The sequence below is a fragment of the Columba livia genome, chromosome 2 (assembly GCF_036013475.1).
Source record: "Columba livia isolate bColLiv1 breed racing homer chromosome 2, bColLiv1.pat.W.v2, whole genome shotgun sequence".
Classification (NCBI taxonomy): domain Eukaryota; kingdom Metazoa; phylum Chordata; class Aves; order Columbiformes; family Columbidae; genus Columba; species Columba livia.
Window position 1 is genome coordinate 118,660,133 of NC_088603.1, and position 17,818 is coordinate 118,677,950.

Below are 17,818 nucleotides of genomic sequence, written 5' to 3' on the forward strand. Positions count from 1 at the left end.
AACACATCAGTGAACACTGTATGAAAGGTAAGATGACATTTTTTTCACAGTCATAAGTGACTTCCATACCTTGATCGCTATTCCCTGCATCCCTGGCCTCCTTTCTAATAGCAATGTATCGCTTCTTCCTTTCCAGAGGCATCTAAACAGCAAGAAATCAAGGTTGATTTTTTTTTTTTTTTTAATTTACAGTTATTTATTTACAGAACTGCCAAAAAATGATCAAAACCATTTAACATGAACGGAAATCCCATGTAGTAAAATTATTACTACAAAACAACAGCTAAATTACTTATTCCTACAGCCGTTTACTACCAGAATGAGTATGTTAAAAAGTACATTCCACTCACCTCAATTTCTACAGGAAACATATACTGATGCTTCAGGTCTATCAAATTTTCAAAAATCAGCAAGTTCTGTGAACGAAAGCATGTTTGGAAATATCCAAATTATAATGCTGTGCACAATAACAATTGCTCTGAATGCATTTTATTTCTTCTTAAAAAAACCCAGATCCACAATATAGACAATGTGGCATGTTTTCTCTTCTAAAACAATACTGTTAAGAAAATTTTGCTATTCAACTACTCAAGAATTTAAAACGCAGACTATAAAGAGAGTATCTCTTATTCAAGTATATTTCAAGCACTAGAGAAATTAAACAATAGGGTTTTCCTCATATTTTAGATGAATTATTGAGAATGGAAGGAAAACAGGGTAAATGTATCACTACTTCACCCATTCCCAAACAGATGGCAAAATCTGCATCAGCAATTCATATTCTGTGAAGAATGCAAGAAAGTCAGCTACAACTCCTTCTATTGCCTCACCAGGTAGTTTGTTAGTATAATTGCACGTCATTCAGGTTTGATTTATTGCAATAAGGTAAAATCACTTTGTGTCTCATGCTCTGAAAGCCTTCTAAGAGCAACAACAGCTTCTTACCTTTTCTGGTTTTTCTGTAAAAAGAAAGCCTTGATAAAATTTACTTTCAGTGAAGACACAACTGATAACAGCAATGGCACAATTATACGCTGCACAATGATACTGTCTCCTCTCCTCCAACAGCAGACCCTCTCCTGCCATGTTTTCTGTAAATGCATCATAGCATGACCTTAAAACAGAAACAGGCAAGAAAACACCATCAGAAGTCTCTTTTTAAGAAGCACAGGAAAGGTCCCAGTCAAAGACCAAAGAATTTCAAGAGAACTTTGTTATTATAGAAGTATCAGCATTAAACCACCTCAGACTTGCTCAAGTTCTCCACAGCTATACTGTGCTAAACTGGAACCATTCCGCAATGCAAAGACAGCTTCCCCAAGTATCTACACAGCAGTCCTAAACGTCAGGAATACCATGATAAGCCATTTTCAGATAAGATGGAGATATGTTTCAATTAACGCACAAATCTCTCTCATGGTCTTTTCCAAAGAAATTATGAACAGACATGTATGCTAAATGATGCTATAGATCAGCTAGAAAAAAATGGTTTAGATGCAATTTTTACAGGTCTTTTGTCCCCAGCCATTTATAGATCTTCTGCAAAACACAGCCAAGAAATTCTTTAAAGTCCTCATAGGACATAGTATTTTAAAATAAAATTAAAACAAAACAAATTAACAGCAATTCAGGCATCTCATATTTTTTTCAGAATATTGAACAAACTAGATAATACTAATTAGCACATCTATATCAGTATTACGATTTTGTTCCCTTCTGCAGCGGTGATTAAACCAAATTACACCTACTGGGCGTGCTGCTGTATTATGAAATGTAAATTAAAATCCATCCCATCTTCTCATCAATCATATTAATACCTATCTTACAACATAGAACCATCCTCCAGAGGAAAGTGTAACTATACTGAAACTGAAATTGTGAAAACACAAATCAAAGGCCAAGAATCATACAGGAAAAAAAAACCAAAACAAAACACAAGCTTAACAAATAGAAAAAAAATGGCTAAAAAAGGAGGCAAAAGTTATCCTGACACAGAACTATAGTCTACAGTAGAGATCATTCTATCAATACAAATTCAATATTGTGTATTCCATTTAAAATCAAAAGCTACATCACGAATTACATTTACCCTTGAACAAATCAATCTTCTGCTTTATATGGCATACTTACAAAGTCTATCTGCCCAAAACTCAATTAGAGATCAAAATGAAATAAAATAAATAATAGTCTTACTTTATTAGTGTCTTGGTAAGCTCATTTCCTTCTACACTCATGGAGCCACGGTAAGCTTGGTTTATTTTAGAGTCCTTGGAGTAAACATCCTCTTTTGAAAGACGCACATACATCACTTCTAACAGCTTGTAATATCCCATTTTCTTGGTGACTTGTGTATAAAAAATACATTCATTGGACTGGAAATAAACAAGCAAAACCTCAGAAAGAGATTTCCTGGATCCTGCCCTTCCTAAGTTGCTCTGCAGTTACTCTAGTTTCTTCTAAAGAGCTTTCAGCTCACTTGTACCTTCTAAAACGGAGAAAAGAGTTGATGATAAAAGACTGACAGATTCCGAGTTCCTGTGTAATACAGTTATTAAAACTATGTCGACCTGGTCTTTATCAGATGAGCTGTCTTAACTACAATTGGCCTAAATCATTATAGTGATGTTGGAGTATAATAAGCAGAATAGCAAGTAATGGCTCAGACTCATTACACCTGTAAGTATTAATAAAACATTCACACCTGCACCATACTGGCTTTCATTCATTTTGTTTTTAATAACTATTATTAAATTTGGATCATTTCAGCTTCTTGTTTGTCCTGCTGCCTTTAAACAGCTGCATCAGCAAAACCATGGAAGTGAAGAACTACAGCAATAGAAGAGACCTCCACTGACAACACAATCATGGCATGTAACTATACTCTAAATCGGAGGATAGGCTGTAAATAAAGGAAGACCTGTGCTCGAGATCTCTCACTGAAGGATCTTTACAAGGATTTGAAGATAAATTTCTTTCTCTGGAAGGAAGGCACCTAATTTAAGAGCTTTCATTATGGAGCCTCAATATATCTTTCCTACAATGTTACAACAGGCTACAACGTTATACAGTTTTTGTATTTGACAGAATTTCAGACCCCTTCAGATATATATAGATAAATTCCACTTTCAACTTTTTTTACACAGTAGATATGCAAACATACATTAACTTCAAAGGAACAGTGTGTTGGGGAATAAAGTTTCAGTAATAATCAAACTATGAAATTGGCACAAACGTCTGCTCCAAGATACAGAAAACTGGAAGCAAATGGCTTCAATTATTGTTTCACTCAAGGGTTACGCAGAATGTACATACCAACGCTGACATTTTATTATACCTTCCTCAAGTAAAAAAAGTAAGTCATACCTTTGTAAACCTGGAATTAAGTGTATCCATAGCCTGTACTATAATCTTGCCAAAGAATTCTCTCAGCGCATCCAAGCTGCAGTGCCACAAGAGAGTGAGGAGGGAGCGATCCACAAATGCTTGACGAGTTTTATTTGAAAGAAGTTCTTCACGCTGGAACATTTTGTGAACAGTGTCCAACAGTATCACCTGTTTGTCAGTGGTGCTCCTAAACAAGACAGTAATTTCAAGATGAAAACTCTTTTACTAGACTCCATTTATGTCTCAAAATCTTGTGAGTGACATTTAAAATTTTTACTGTCTGCATTACCCTCCTGGGTTAGCATCCTACAAGACATACAAGATCAGGTTGAATTGCCACTTATTGTGCAGCTCTCCAAAGAAAATCTCAGCTTCTTGCTCTGCAACAGATGGTAAACTTGTTCGTATATCTTTGTTAGTTTAATCCAAAAGCAACCATGAGCTTTCTCAGTTCCTTTTCTGTAAACAACCTAAAAAAAAGTATTTATCTGGTACACTTAAAGAACGGAGACAAACAAGAAGGAAAAAAAGGAGGAGACTTCACTGTTATCAGGTCCTTCCGTGATGTATCAGGTGTTCCACTACTAGATGAACTGTTGTTCTGAATAATTTTGTAAAAGCTACAATTGCAAAAATGTGACTTGGGCATAAGGTAAATGACTTTGTCCAGGAAACTACACACTCCAAAATAGTCAATACTTCATAGCCCATCATGAATCAGAGTGTTTGGTTTAGAAGAGACTAAAGACTTCTTCCGTGGACATAACATGTTTGTGTCTACAATCTGCCACTCTGGAAACATTCAATTAAATGAACATGCTCTTGTATTTTCAAATGGGTTGAACGAAGTAATTCACCTTGAGTTCAAGTGCTATCAACTTAACTGATCATGTGGTTATACAGGGATAGCAAATACAGGTATCACAAACAGTTACTATCTCCAATCAAATTCTGCCAGAATACGCTAATCTACACGGGGCTTTACAAAACTTACTCACATGTTGGAAGTGTCACCTGGAAGTTGGTGCCACTTGTTCACACTTTAGAAATATTTGGGTAATGTGAAGGCAAAAGTAAAATCTGAATTAAAGCTATTATGTAAAACTTATCACTATTGCAAGGACGACATAATAGAGGAAGCATATTTGCTTCAGTAAAAATTCAGTGAGAACAAGAGTGAAATCTAAGAAACTAAACTCACCTTCTGGAAATTCTTTTGAAGCTGGCTTGAAATAAGTCCTCCACACAATGTCTACGGTCCCTACAGAGAACTTCTGTCATCAACTGCAACAACATTGGACTCTGAGACAATTCTAATGCATCTAAAAACTGAAAAAGAAGTAAAGCATAACATAAGGAGCCACACTGGATCAAATAAATTCCACTTAATTATGTAACTATTTTTCAATACTGATCAGAAACAAATGCACAGAAGGATATGTTGATTTAATGTGTATTTGTACATTAAACTTCTGGATAAAGACACAACTCAGAACAGAAAGGCTGATTTCCTCATGTGAATTGAGGGTCTCTCTAATTCCAGATCCTGTAAAACATTGTTTCCAGACATAGTTCACTCAGGCTTCTAATGACACATCTGTTAAAAATACTGACCTTCTTAGTGCAGTCTACATAATTATTGTGCCTCAAGGTTCCTTTGGTAAACTCATCAGACCTCATGGGAAAATTGAAAGCTACAAGTTGATCAAGAGCATTCTTAAGGTCATTAAGTTTTTCTCCAGTCAAATTAGTGAAGAATGGGAGAATTATCACTGCTTGGCCCTGAAGAAAAAGAAAGTGCCGTTTCACACCAGGAAAAAGAAATCTCTAACTACAAAGCAAGCTGATGGGACCACAAAATAGGAGCAGTGGCTGTGCTTATTGATTCAGTGGCTTAGCGTATGGATAAAGATATTTAATGTAGCTGCTCATCATCAGGTGCTAGTTTAGAAAACAGCTTTGGTTACTGCTGAGAGTTAAAAGCTTATTAATACCGCATTGGCTGGCATGGCTATGAATAAGACCTCACTCTTCTTTTAAAGCAAGCATCCATTCTCACACAAGTGACTGATTTAATGCATCATTTAATGCATCACCTGGCAGCTAAAACAAGATCCCAAACTATTTATTCTGAAGGCACAGGAAAGTACAAAACTCTGCCCAGCTAAAGGCAGGCTGGTAGAGCAGCAGCTCTGCAAAGCTGTTTCATTAGTCCACAGTTTTTGATCTTCTAGTCCAAACCTTATGCTCCCAGCACCTTCTATAACTTCCACTGTCAGCATGCAGTACTTGACCTCCCTCTCCTGACCAAGCCACATATAGCAGCTGATCCATTAGTACTGATCTCATACTTGCAGACACGGACATAAAAATCATGGCAGATATTTGTCATTTGGCCTGTAGGAAATGACACTCCTTGCTAAAAGCCTGATTAGCTGTTGTTTCTCAAATTAACACTTCAGAGTGCTAAATCATTTGCAATTGACAGTAATTTTTTGCCTAAAAATTACATGCCTTCCATCTGGGCAAGAAAAAGAGCACTTAAAACCAAAGCATGACAACTGTGATATTGCCATCTATCTGAAGAACAAAAAGGATGATTTACCATTTTTTAGGATGTTGAACAGGAGAATAAAAACCAGAAGTGGTGCCCATGCTACTGGTGGTGCCATGTTTACTAACGTGAAATTTAGGTCAAATAACAAGGAATTTCATAAGCAATTAACATTCTAATCTGAGGAGGGCTGGGAAGCCACTGAAGTGAGTATTTTACCTTGAGATTTAAGCCTAAATCCTGATCAGTAAGTAGACTGGTATACGTATTAAAAACAGCTGTAAATGCTTCATGATTGGTATTGAAAGACACTGAAGAGTCTATCTGGAATGACAGAAGAAAAATAAATTAGGATTTTTTATTTTTCTTAAAACTAGCCAAAGAGATCATTGTATTAACCAACAATAAAAAACCCATGAGCTATAGAATTGTTTCTTTCAAAAAACCACACTGAATTAACAGAAAGCACATACAGAGTAATTTCGGTTTTAAAAGGACTATCAAAAAGAATTGTAAAAGCTCCTACACAGTACAAACAAACTCATAATACTGAATACTTTCCAGTTGAAAAAAACGTTAAGCTCCCTCTCCAGGCCATATTTCCTGCTGATCACTCCACTGCCAGCTAATACAGCAATACAGCTGACATTCTGTGTCCTAATATGGCTTTAAAACAATTCAAGTTAAAAATAATTAATTATAAAAAAGAACAAAAAAAAATTCTCAATAAGTGATCTCTGTGTACATTTGCATTCAGCTTTACAAGTTCCTAAAAAATATTGATACCGTAAGTAGATACATCGTATCTTCAAAATAGAGAAAGAAAAGACCAAAAACTCAGAGTAACAGAAATCAAAGGTCTTTGAAATAAAGATCTTTCTGCAGTCTATTGATATGGGTAGAACTCCTCCATTGTGAGTTTCTGGATGCAAACATGACAAAGAATTTTATCAGAGGCTGCTCAGTTCTCAAGTTTACACTCTGCACTTGTATCAATCCTCCAGAAGGAAAACTGCGTACCTGCAGTACTTTTGCCAGCAGGGTCAAAATGGCCATTTTGCTCTCGGGAGATGAACCTTTGGCCCACCAGCTGTCCAGTTTCCTCCAGTTTCTCAGTACAGCTGTGACCAGTTTCGCTCCTTGCTGCTTGCGTACAGTTCGCTCCCTGAAACTCTGATCTAACATGCCATTCAAAATGCTACTGACCTGGAAAGAAAAGCAACAGGTTGATATTCTTGCATCCCAAATGAAAGGATGACAGCAGCTCTTCATTGGTATGGGCAATCACAAAAAAAAAAAAAACAACAAAACATCACACAGCAATGCTAGATCTAAATCCCAAAAATACACAGAAGTTTGTCTGCACACACTTTTCAAAAAAGAGACTTATATCAAATTTACTCCTGTTTCATTGAGGGTACAATGCAGCAACTCCTTCCCATACCTTTTATGCAAATATGGAGAAATAAACGATAATCCAAAATATCTCTATAGATCAATACTTGGAAATTCTATTTAGTGTGAAGGTGAGAAATAGGAGAAATAGCACATCGGCTAACCTATTTGCATACATTTTGAAAAGAAAAATAAACCATGGCATATCAGATAGGAACCAAGTATGCTTCAATCTCTATTCTTCAAAAACTAATGGTCACTGACTTCCTAACCTGACTTCTGCATTCTACTCCCAAACAGCTGGCAATCACCTAATAAACTAGATCAATGTTACCAACCTTGTGATTTCACCAGATTTGGATGGATACAGTAAAAGTAAACCTTACATTTTCTTCCCATACGTCACAAATGCATACAACTGAAGAAGAGATATCAGATGTAATCTATAATACATACATTTTTTAAAGGCCACATAAAGAAGAAAAGCAGACAGTAAACGACAGAAAAGTGTGGTTTTGACCGAATTTGGCTATTTACCTTAATTAAATGAATGAAGTGAAGGCTTTTAACACTATTGCCACACTTAGCCAGTGTAAATTAGTAGCCCATCATTTTTGTGACATACTTTTAAAAGTAAATCTACTGTGACATGCTCTGCATAGGAAACACTACAGTCATCACAAGCCTTTTGTCAATTTCTGGTATCATAAAAAACTATGCTCCCAGCGTTTTAAAATATTACTTGGAAGCAACACCTTCAAGCATAGCATCTTGGATAAAAAACCAAAGATTCAATTATTTTCAAAAGGATGATCTGCTTTCCTGAGCATCTTTTTAAGCAAAAGGGAATGTGGACTTAAGATCTTTTTGACCCTTCTGTTTGTCAGACACACTGAAAGAAGGCTTCTCAACTATAACACACTGCCTTCATGGACCTGTAGGTGAGCTATACATTAGTAAGTACTGTGGACCCAGAGGAAAAATCTGTTGAGCAAAACATGTGGTGCTGAGACTGGGTTCATAACATTTTCCCTGTATTTATTTCTGGCCACAGGGTGTCGTGCATGGGTATGTATTTGTCTCTCCTTTTGATATTTACATCCAGGTCTACTTCTGTGGACTAAATGGGTGGTGATTTGAGTTCATTTTCCAGTTTAGCTTTATCCAAAACAAACCCAGTCCACATGCTCTGGGATTACGCTACAATAAAAAAGCACAGTAAATGGGAACCATCAGACTTGCTTTGAAAGGACATTCTTAACCTGAAGTACTATGCAAAAAACAATCATGCAATTCACAGATTTCAGGATAGGTAATAAGTAAGCACTTTCCACTCAGTTTGATGCGAGACGACAAAGAGCCTAAGTTATTTCAGGTTGCCAGAGATCATGAAGGTAGCGCCAGAAGGCCATGACAAAAAAAAAAAATTAACAAAAACTATCAACGCAATGCTGTCCAAAGTGCAACCAAATGCACTTTTCCCCCCACTACACACTCAGCTACATCCACTTATACCAACAAAAAAAGTGTTACTTCTAACATTCACATTTGACTTTGCCCTTTTAAAGAAAAGTCTAATACCATTTGGGGATTGCTGACAGATGATTCCATAAGCTGGACTACGATTACATCCAGGTTTTTCAGCAGCTGTTGATTGATGGTTTCTGAGAACAGGCTGTAGAAATACTGTCCATGAGAGAAATTGATGAGGTTCTTCTGGGATGCTCCTGATAATGGCACAGATAACACCACTGTATTCAGCAGCAGACTCACCAGCTCCTCACACTGTGAAAATGAAGGTACAGAGTTATCTCAAGCACATTAAGTTCCACACATTTCTTACAAAAGCACATGAGTTTTTAAAAGCTTACATCCCAAACTCTTATGTTACCAGAAAGCACAAAAGAAAGCACAAACAGAACATTGAAATGCTTGTTATCTAAAATTGTCACCCAATTAAGCCAAAGAATACTTATAGTTCCTCTGTAGGGTTATTAAAAAAACATCAGCCGTATCTACCCAAAACGTGAGTAGAAGATTACCGGTGATAAGTACTAAATGATGATTCAATATTTCAAGCAGAGAACTGTATCCTACCTGGTCATCAATAGCAAAGGCTAGCTGCAGGAGTCTATCAGCTAATTGCTTACTGCTGATGTCTAACGATGGAAGAGCTATCCCTTCATCCCCAGGTGCAATACTTTTATAAACAACTGAAAGAAGCTTAGAGCCAACTGAGAAATGGGACCCTCCATCCTATGAAAATAAACAAACAAGTTACAATTAATATAAGCTGAAAAAAAAAAAAAAAGGCTTTTCAATCCACCTGTGTAGCTAATGAAAACACTTGAACTCCAGGTTATCTTCTTATAAAGCGATGCAAGTATACCATGACAAGACACCATTCTAACTGAGGAAAAAGATTTTATAACCAGGTAACCTGTATACTAAGTTCAGAATGAACTAACAGGAATTTGAAAAATCTTCAAAAGATTCCTGTCCTGCTCATTTTTTTTTCAGATAACACTACTACAGAAATAAAAAAGAACAGCTTAGCGACAATGTGTGGGCCACAAAAGGTAAAACGTTCAGCTTTTTTAGTATCACCAGCCTACAGACACCGCTCTAGCTTTTCTTCAGACAGAGGATATAGGACAAACACCCCAGAGACAGTAAATATTTTGTTACTTCCTCAATATATATATTGCTCACCAAATTCTCAGTCCTTGCAGCTGTTGCAGAGCCTGATTTCCTTCAATTGCCCAAAGTAAAATAGACTGACTACAATCAGAACTTAGTAGAAATAATTCTTTTGAGTAATTTAGCCTAGACCCCTACCCCCATCTGTTCTCCACCCTGTTTTCCTACAACTCAGAGCCACTATATTGCTTCTGATAAGCTGGAAAGTATTCATTTTCTAATTTGTCCCCCATCACTTTGAATGTTCTCTGTCTAAAAATGTGTGAAAAATGGCTCCTTTATGGGATAGTAAATCCTGATTTTTTGAGCTTTCAGTCTTGTGAAGATCACTAGAAGGAAGTTTTAAGTAGATTCTGGTTGCTTCCAGGGCCTGGAAATTGCAGAAAGACAGAATTATGAAGATCATTCTGACTTCAGTATTGTGCTACTCAGTTTTGTAGAGTAAACATCAAACATTTATTTCTGATACTATTCAACACCAGCTCTTCATTGCTGATCTCATTTTACACAACTTCATCTGATCTATTCTCTGTTTTCATATTGTCCTTTTACACAGGCAAAGATCACCACTATTTTCTGGATAAACAGTTACCTGATTGTGAAGAACAGAATGGAGCAGGCCAGATTTCTGGAGTTGCTTGCAGGCAGAGAGGACAGCACTTAACCTAACTTGATCAAAACGTGCATCTGAATTAAACAGATCCACAGAACAAAGGTCCTCAAGGCTAAAGAAAAATGAGAAGCAACAACATTACACTGGTGGGGAGCGCCACACGTAACTGTACACAACGTTATTTACTTTATTTCTCACCATTTCTCACATTTGTTTGGGATTCATGCTTACCAGAAAGCCCCTGCTTACCTTTGTGGTGTGATTCTTTTCTTTATGCACAGTTTCAAAGATTCCTTGTAGGGAGATTTCATCAAAGCTTTCATGAGTCTTACTGAGATATCCGGGAGATTCTTCATGACTTGCACATCAGCTATGTTAAAGCCTACGTGCGATGGATCACACACTGTCATCACCAGAAGCTCTATAAGGTTTGCATTAAGCAATTCCTTCTCAAGTAGCTAGAAAGAATAAAACATTAAATAAAAGCTTTATTTAAAAATCCATTTAGATTTTCCTATTTTGTTCTTCATAAAGTATCATTAGTCCTTGTATCTAAAATGAAACAAAACATTGAACAGTAACTTAGCACTACATACAAATTCTCTTTCTCTATGAAATGTTTGACTTTCAATCAATCGTTCTAATACACAGTAATTAGGTATCTATAAAAATATACATAGAATATGTTACCTCAAACTGCACATAAGATCTTTTATGTCCGCATAGACCTGTTTCAGTCATGATTATACACCTGTAATCACCTTGAAATCCAGAGGCACACCTCTGTGCACACTTAGAGAGTAACTTAAAACAAGAGACAGTCACAGTCTCAGAACTAAACAGGCAGAGTAAATTTTAGAAAAGACTCATAAGTGTTACACTTCATAGAGTTAAATACAGTTTATATTGCACTAAAGCTAGGCAAATGGAGAGACCTGAGTATCTATACTGAATTCAAAAAAGAATTGCCACAAGCTTCCTTTCTGCCTTTTAAGCAGTTATCATCTCCACACACTGAAGGCCATCAAAAGTCACAGAATCATAGAATAATCTCAGTTGGAAGAGACCTTCAGGTTCATCGAGCTCAACCGTAACTTAACCTAACTCTAGCACTAAATCATGTCCCTAAGAACCTCATCTAAATGCCTTTTAAACACCTCCAGGGATGGTGACTCCACCAGTTCTCTGGGCAGCCTGTTCCAATGCCTGACAACACTTTCTGGGAATAAATTTTTCCTAATATCCAATCTAAACCTCCTGTTGCAACTTGAAGCCATTTCCTCTTGTCCTATCAATGGCTACTTGCTAAGACATGCAAGAAATATTAATTGCAAGTACTCCATATAGAACGACAATCTCACAGTCAACATACAGCTGGAATAAACAGGAAATATTAGTTCCTCTAATCAAAACTACATCAACAACTAAAATTCATCTGTGCAATATAATTCCTTTCACTTACACGCAAAGACCGTAACAGTTTGCAACACTTAGTCATCAGTTTCAATTAAAGCGCTGCTAAATGATGTTCTCCAGTAAACTAACCTCACAATGAAAAATACAAATCTTTAACTATATATTTTTATCTTTTATCCACCATATATTTCAGTGCCTACCTTCCAGAAATCCTGCTGGCACGTTTCCAGGATCATGGTGACAAACTCCATGATTCGAACTATAATTGTACACTTGCTGTAGTTATACACATCTTTCTCTTGTGGACTGAATGTGCTGCCCTTCGAACTGCAGTCAAAGTACTTCTCTGCTGCATGGATATCATGCAGAGCAATAGTTTCAAGGAAGAACTGCACAGCTTCCAGGAATGAAGATCTTTCATCTACACCTAAGAAGAAACAGACTAAGTTGAAGGGATAAAGCAGCTCTCAACTTTTAAAAATACTTTGCGTTGGGAAGAAAACAGTTGAATGGAGATAACAAACGGAAAGCCACTACATCTCACACCAGTGTTTTCCAATAGTCATGTGCCAGTTTCAAACATTAACACTCTGGGCAATGAAGGGTAGCCTTCTACTTACTGATCATTACAAGCACTTATTAACAATGATTATTTAGGCATGTGTAACAGAAAGCATAAGACTTTTATATCCCTAGTTATGAATAATTTAGCCCTACGTTAACTGCATCCAACAATGACCTTACAGTATTGTTTTAAACCAAGACAGAGACAACACAGACAGACTATCTAGAACTTCTACAAGACCCGCATGAATAATTGAAAGAAAAAGATTTTTAAGAGACTCAGTGGCTACACAGGATACTACTATGCACCTGCTCCAAATTCAAATACGAAGCTTTTGGACCTGATGCCACTGAAACACCAGGAACTGAAGAAAGGAAATGTACAGGGCCTGAAGTGAAAAGGGGACTTCTTTCATTGCTTTCCAATAACTCCCTTCAGACATTAATAAAGAGCAGGTAAACGGCTTTGGAGAGATTTAAATTAAGAAAAATAAATCTCTTAGTAAAAGAAGTTGCTGGTGACTTGATGACTGACACACAGAAATTTAAAAGGTATATATCCAGGACTAAAAGGAAACATTTTAAGATACACTATTAACAATGTATTTCTGCATCAAAGAACGTCCAGTACAACAACTGCCACTGAAACCTTTGGAAGAGGTTGTAAAATTCATTAACTCCACATTTAAGAAAAAAAAACTTAAATTCCAAGGTAAGAACTCATCTTGGATGGACTTTGCGTAACAGACATGAATTAACCTAATGCAACAGTGAATTGCTCACACAGTATTTCATGAGGTTTGATCATTCGTAGCTCAGAGAACGTATTGTAGCAGTCCAGCGCTGCTAAGAACATATCCATCCAGCGCATGACAGTCTGTAAACTGAAGGGCTCCTGCATTCCATGGAGTGTTGGCTGAGAAAGGATCCCAGATGGACTTTTAGCATCGCTGCCACCTCCTTCAAATTTGTTAATGAGGAAAGAAACATCTTGTTCTTTCAAAACATCAGCCAGCCAAGAAGATGGAGACTTGTTTCCTGTAGAAATAAAACCAGATATATAAATTCTCTAAGAAACACACATTTCAAACTAGCAAGGAATTAGAGGCAAATGGACTGATACGCCTAAACTTTATGTTTTAAACTGGATCTTCTAGTGGAGAAATTATTGGTTCTGGTCCAGCCTTAGTCATGGTACTTAAATGACCCACAAGGAAGAGGCCAATTTGTGAGATGCTCCCACAAGTTTCCAATCAGCAAATACTGACTTCATAGCTGGATATAACAGCAGTTCTGTGCCTGTGAGTTCTCTCTCCTGGCCAGAGCAAAGTTCGCAATAATACCATCTTCTATGCTTACAAACCTCCCAGAACCCCTGAGGTTCTCACAGTATTTGATTTCCAATATGAGCCACCACTCAGTTTCTATTTAACAGCACTGAGTGAACATTTACTTCAAAACCAGTTTTTCTGGTAATCAGTACTTTGCACAGAAAACACAGACGTAAGGCATGCACAGCATCTAGAAAGCAAAGATAATAGCGCACTGTGACTTACAATACCTGGTAATAAAGGAACAAATTCATAGAAGAGCTCCATAGATTTATGTCGGCACTCTGTTTGCGGTCGTCCACACTGCACTAAGAGCCACATGACAACGTCCTGAAGACACACTGACTTAGTAGCTGGAAATCCTCTGCACAAAAATATTAGGGATTAACAGTCCTCTTGACATCTACCAAGAAGCCACATTCTTCCAGTTGAAAAAAAATCAAAATGTTTCCCAAGCATTATGCATGTCTTGTATCTATCTAACCACAACCCATCAGCACGACAAGGAAGAGCTCTTCAACAAGCACACCCTGCACTGCTCTCATTTGCCCCCACTCTGTTATGGATCCCCAGAGCACAATCTTTGCAGAAAAATTTTAAAAGGCAGAATTTGGTCTCTTTCCTTCTCTTTGTACATCTCAAAAAGATAAAAATGGAGACTAAATCTTAAATAAGCCCACAGAATTTCCCCCGTCCCTAATTATCCAGTTTCCTAACTTACCATGTGCCACAGCAGTGACCTAAGTCCCAGACTCCACTTGCCTATTTCTTTAGGGTCACAGAATAATTCAGGTCAGAAGTGAGCTCAGGAAGTCTCTAGTCCAACCTCCTGCTCAAAGGCGGCTCAGCTATGCCATCAGAGCAGGTGACCCAGTGCTTCATCCAGCCTGATACTGAATCCATTCTTGCTTCTTTGACCTTTTTCACTACCTCTCTTTAATCACTGATAATCCTGCTGCAGCTTGTTCTACTTCTGCTAACACTTACAGCAACAAAAATTAAAAAAAGAGACTTGGGAGGAGTTTCCTCCAAATGCTTTGTAACACCAGTGCTAATGTTGTTATAAATGCTGCCATGAGGAACATCTGCTTTTCCGTCCCTTCTGTTCTTAACAAACTAAAGAAAGTTCTCTGTTCCAGGCTCACCACACTGGAATACAGAATGTCCATTATGACCCTTTTTTATCATGTCCAACATTTCTCACCAATGGTTCAACAGACATATCAGGAGATCACTATCAGTGACAGTCACAAGATGAATTCTCTATTCATCCTTAAGTATTAATGGAACGATGTACATCATTAACCAAAATTTAATATTTGAAAAGCAAAAGAACGGTAAATTGCTGACCGTGGCACTCGCCGTTTTCCTTCCTTGTTCAGAGAAGGTGCTTTATGCTTAATTATGCGCTTCAGGTGATTAATAGCATCACAACATTGTTGAGTGGTACCTGTTAGAAAGAGAGAATTGACATGTATAAATAAATGCTACTGACTTAGTTAAATGAATCAAGATATTATCACTACAGAAACGGTGCAAGAGACTTACACAAAGGATAATGTCTATCGCCTCCACTACTCTGTGCTTCTACAGTAAATTTTTCAAGGCCACAGAACAAGACCATAAAATACCAGACAGATCAACACGGCCTGAGCCGATCATGAGGCCTCTGCTGTAAGACTCTGTATTCTATTTTCTGTGCTCGTGCTTAGAGAAACTACAATTTTCCCATACAAATATTTCTTCTGCGATATCCTGGACTATTTCTCTGAAATAAATAGATATTTGTAACATCAGCTTTCTTTTGGTTTATGTTCTAATTACTATTAATTGATGAAACTTCGAGTTGGGGGTGAAAAAAAAAATAAGAGAAGAGCAAGTTTACTGAAAAATCATTAATACTGTGGAAGATGACAGATTCTTCACACAGCTACATACTGTTGTAGAAAATGACAATGCAAACAGGAAAGAGCACTACAAAACCATGGAAATCTTCCACAGAATACAGAGAAATGCCAATTTTTGAAGCATTTAGTTTGTTAATATTGTTTGTAAGTATTTAATATATTTAATACGTTAAAATATAGAAGAGTAGACTTCAATATTCTCATCAAGCCACATTTTTACAATATGTAACTGCAAAACCAAAACTCCAATCAAAAGCACCACTAGCATTTTCAGTATTACCATAAAACCGTAAATCATAGCAAATGTGAAAAGGTTCTTCCTCTTGAGCACAAAATCTTCCATCTTTATATGTTGCAAGGCGTTGATTCAAAGAGTTCCTAACTAGATACCAAAGGACCTTTCCATCACTAATGAAAAATCATTCTTCTTTTGTTACAAAAGTAGGCACATTTACTTTTCTTCCAGTTATACATTCATGGTTTGGTTTAGTTTTCTGTTTTTAATTCAAGATAGAACAGGATGACTTTTCTTAATTCCATAGTTAATTAATTATAGCTCACCTAATGATTTCTCATCTGTATGGGTTAAGGCTAGACTTTCCAGAAATACAACCAATGCTTCAAACACAAACTGCTCCACCAGAGAATTTTCTTCCCTTTAAAAAACAGGAATAAATATGAGAAACATGAGTAGAAGCAGCACTGAGTGTGAAATTCTAATTAAAAACCGAACTAAACCATTGTAGAGATAAACTGCACAAGATGTTTGTACAAAAATATATGCACAAACCCCTCTAAAAGAACAGCAATGAAGATTCACTGATCACCTTTTAAAGGCATAAATAATTTCCCATAAACTGGCAACAGAAATCTACACTTCTACACTCCCCACTTGCAGAAGGCCTAAATTACAAGATTAAAATTAAAAATTAATAAACTGAGTAACTCAATCTTACAGCTATTTTACTTATGAATAGAATGAGTGCCAGTGGGTGACTATTTGAGTTCTACGTGCAATTCTTTTTATTTCCTTGAACCTTTAGTCCAAGTTAGCTACTGTTCCAAGCTCTGTTCGCTCACCTGAACTCTCTGTAGATGCTGTTAAAAGCAAGTGCTGCACCCAGTCTCTTGAAAGCACTAGGATGGAGAGCAAGACTATACAACCGTTTAAAAAGAGACTTGGTGTTCACTGGGCTTCTCTCCTGCTGTCTCGGTGTTGTCTGCTTAATAGACCATTTCAAAAATTCTCGCACGCACTGACCACAGAAATCTCTCAAAGTGCTGTCAACTGGATCCACTATGCCACTCTGAAATTACACAACATTATTTCATTACAAGACTGAAAAAAAAAAAGAAAAGGGCACTGTCTTAGTGCAGTTATTAGAGCTGCTTATTTACACAGTATTATTTCTAAGTTAAAAAAAAATGTACTCACACTTTCCCAGACGTAATAGCCTCAAAACTACTATTATCTAAGAGAAGAGGGAGCATTTCCAGCCCTCACAGCAGTGGATTAGGGTGCAAAGATCAGGATTTCTATTCCCATCTCAGCTACTGAGCGGTCTGGAAGTCCTGTCTAAGTAATTTTATTCTCTGATGAGCCAGTTTCCTCTGCTTTAGAAGTGGTGTGGCAACATTAATTGACAAAAAAATTTACAAAAAGCACTGCAAAACCTCCTGATCTATCTTGCTTCCAGCTACTTTAGGTCAGTGCAAAAGCCAGTTCTAAATTTAACCCGTTTGCTCCTGGTGAAAGCAAATAAGCTTAGAGGAAAATTAAGCACACATCAAAAGTAACTTTCATTCAGAGCAGGGGAAAAAGTTCAGTAGTTCCTTGTGTACACTGATGATAAAAATAGTGTTGCATTAATCCTATCAGCACTCTAAAGGCACTACTTTATTTTGAGAATGTTCGAGAAACAGATAAATCCATCAAAATCTCAGTTACGAAACA

General features: G+C 36.9%; 1 protein-coding gene across 1 annotated transcript in view; it reads right to left on the reverse strand.

The window, feature by feature from the left end:
* The window catches only part of PRKDC (protein kinase, DNA-activated, catalytic subunit), an 85,175-nt gene that overhangs the window by 46,896 nt on the left and 20,461 nt on the right, over nt 1–17,818 (reverse strand). The window contains exons 27-45 of the mRNA XM_065053483.1: nt 16,945–17,171; nt 16,426–16,520; nt 15,308–15,407; nt 14,188–14,321; nt 13,410–13,664; nt 12,263–12,489; nt 10,896–11,104; nt 10,626–10,758; nt 9,431–9,589; nt 8,915–9,118; nt 6,959–7,144; nt 6,158–6,262; nt 4,999–5,166; nt 4,586–4,713; nt 3,364–3,571; nt 2,194–2,372; nt 946–1,114; nt 351–416; nt 70–142 (exon numbers count right to left, since the gene is read on the reverse strand). Of these exons, the coding sequence (XP_064909555.1) occupies nt 70–142; nt 351–416; nt 946–1,114; nt 2,194–2,372; nt 3,364–3,571; nt 4,586–4,713; nt 4,999–5,166; nt 6,158–6,262; nt 6,959–7,144; nt 8,915–9,118; nt 9,431–9,589; nt 10,626–10,758; nt 10,896–11,104; nt 12,263–12,489; nt 13,410–13,664; nt 14,188–14,321; nt 15,308–15,407; nt 16,426–16,520; nt 16,945–17,171 (3,025 nt within the window). The remainder of the gene's footprint in view (nt 1–69; nt 143–350; nt 417–945; nt 1,115–2,193; nt 2,373–3,363; nt 3,572–4,585; nt 4,714–4,998; nt 5,167–6,157; nt 6,263–6,958; nt 7,145–8,914; nt 9,119–9,430; nt 9,590–10,625; nt 10,759–10,895; nt 11,105–12,262; nt 12,490–13,409; nt 13,665–14,187; nt 14,322–15,307; nt 15,408–16,425; nt 16,521–16,944; nt 17,172–17,818) is intronic.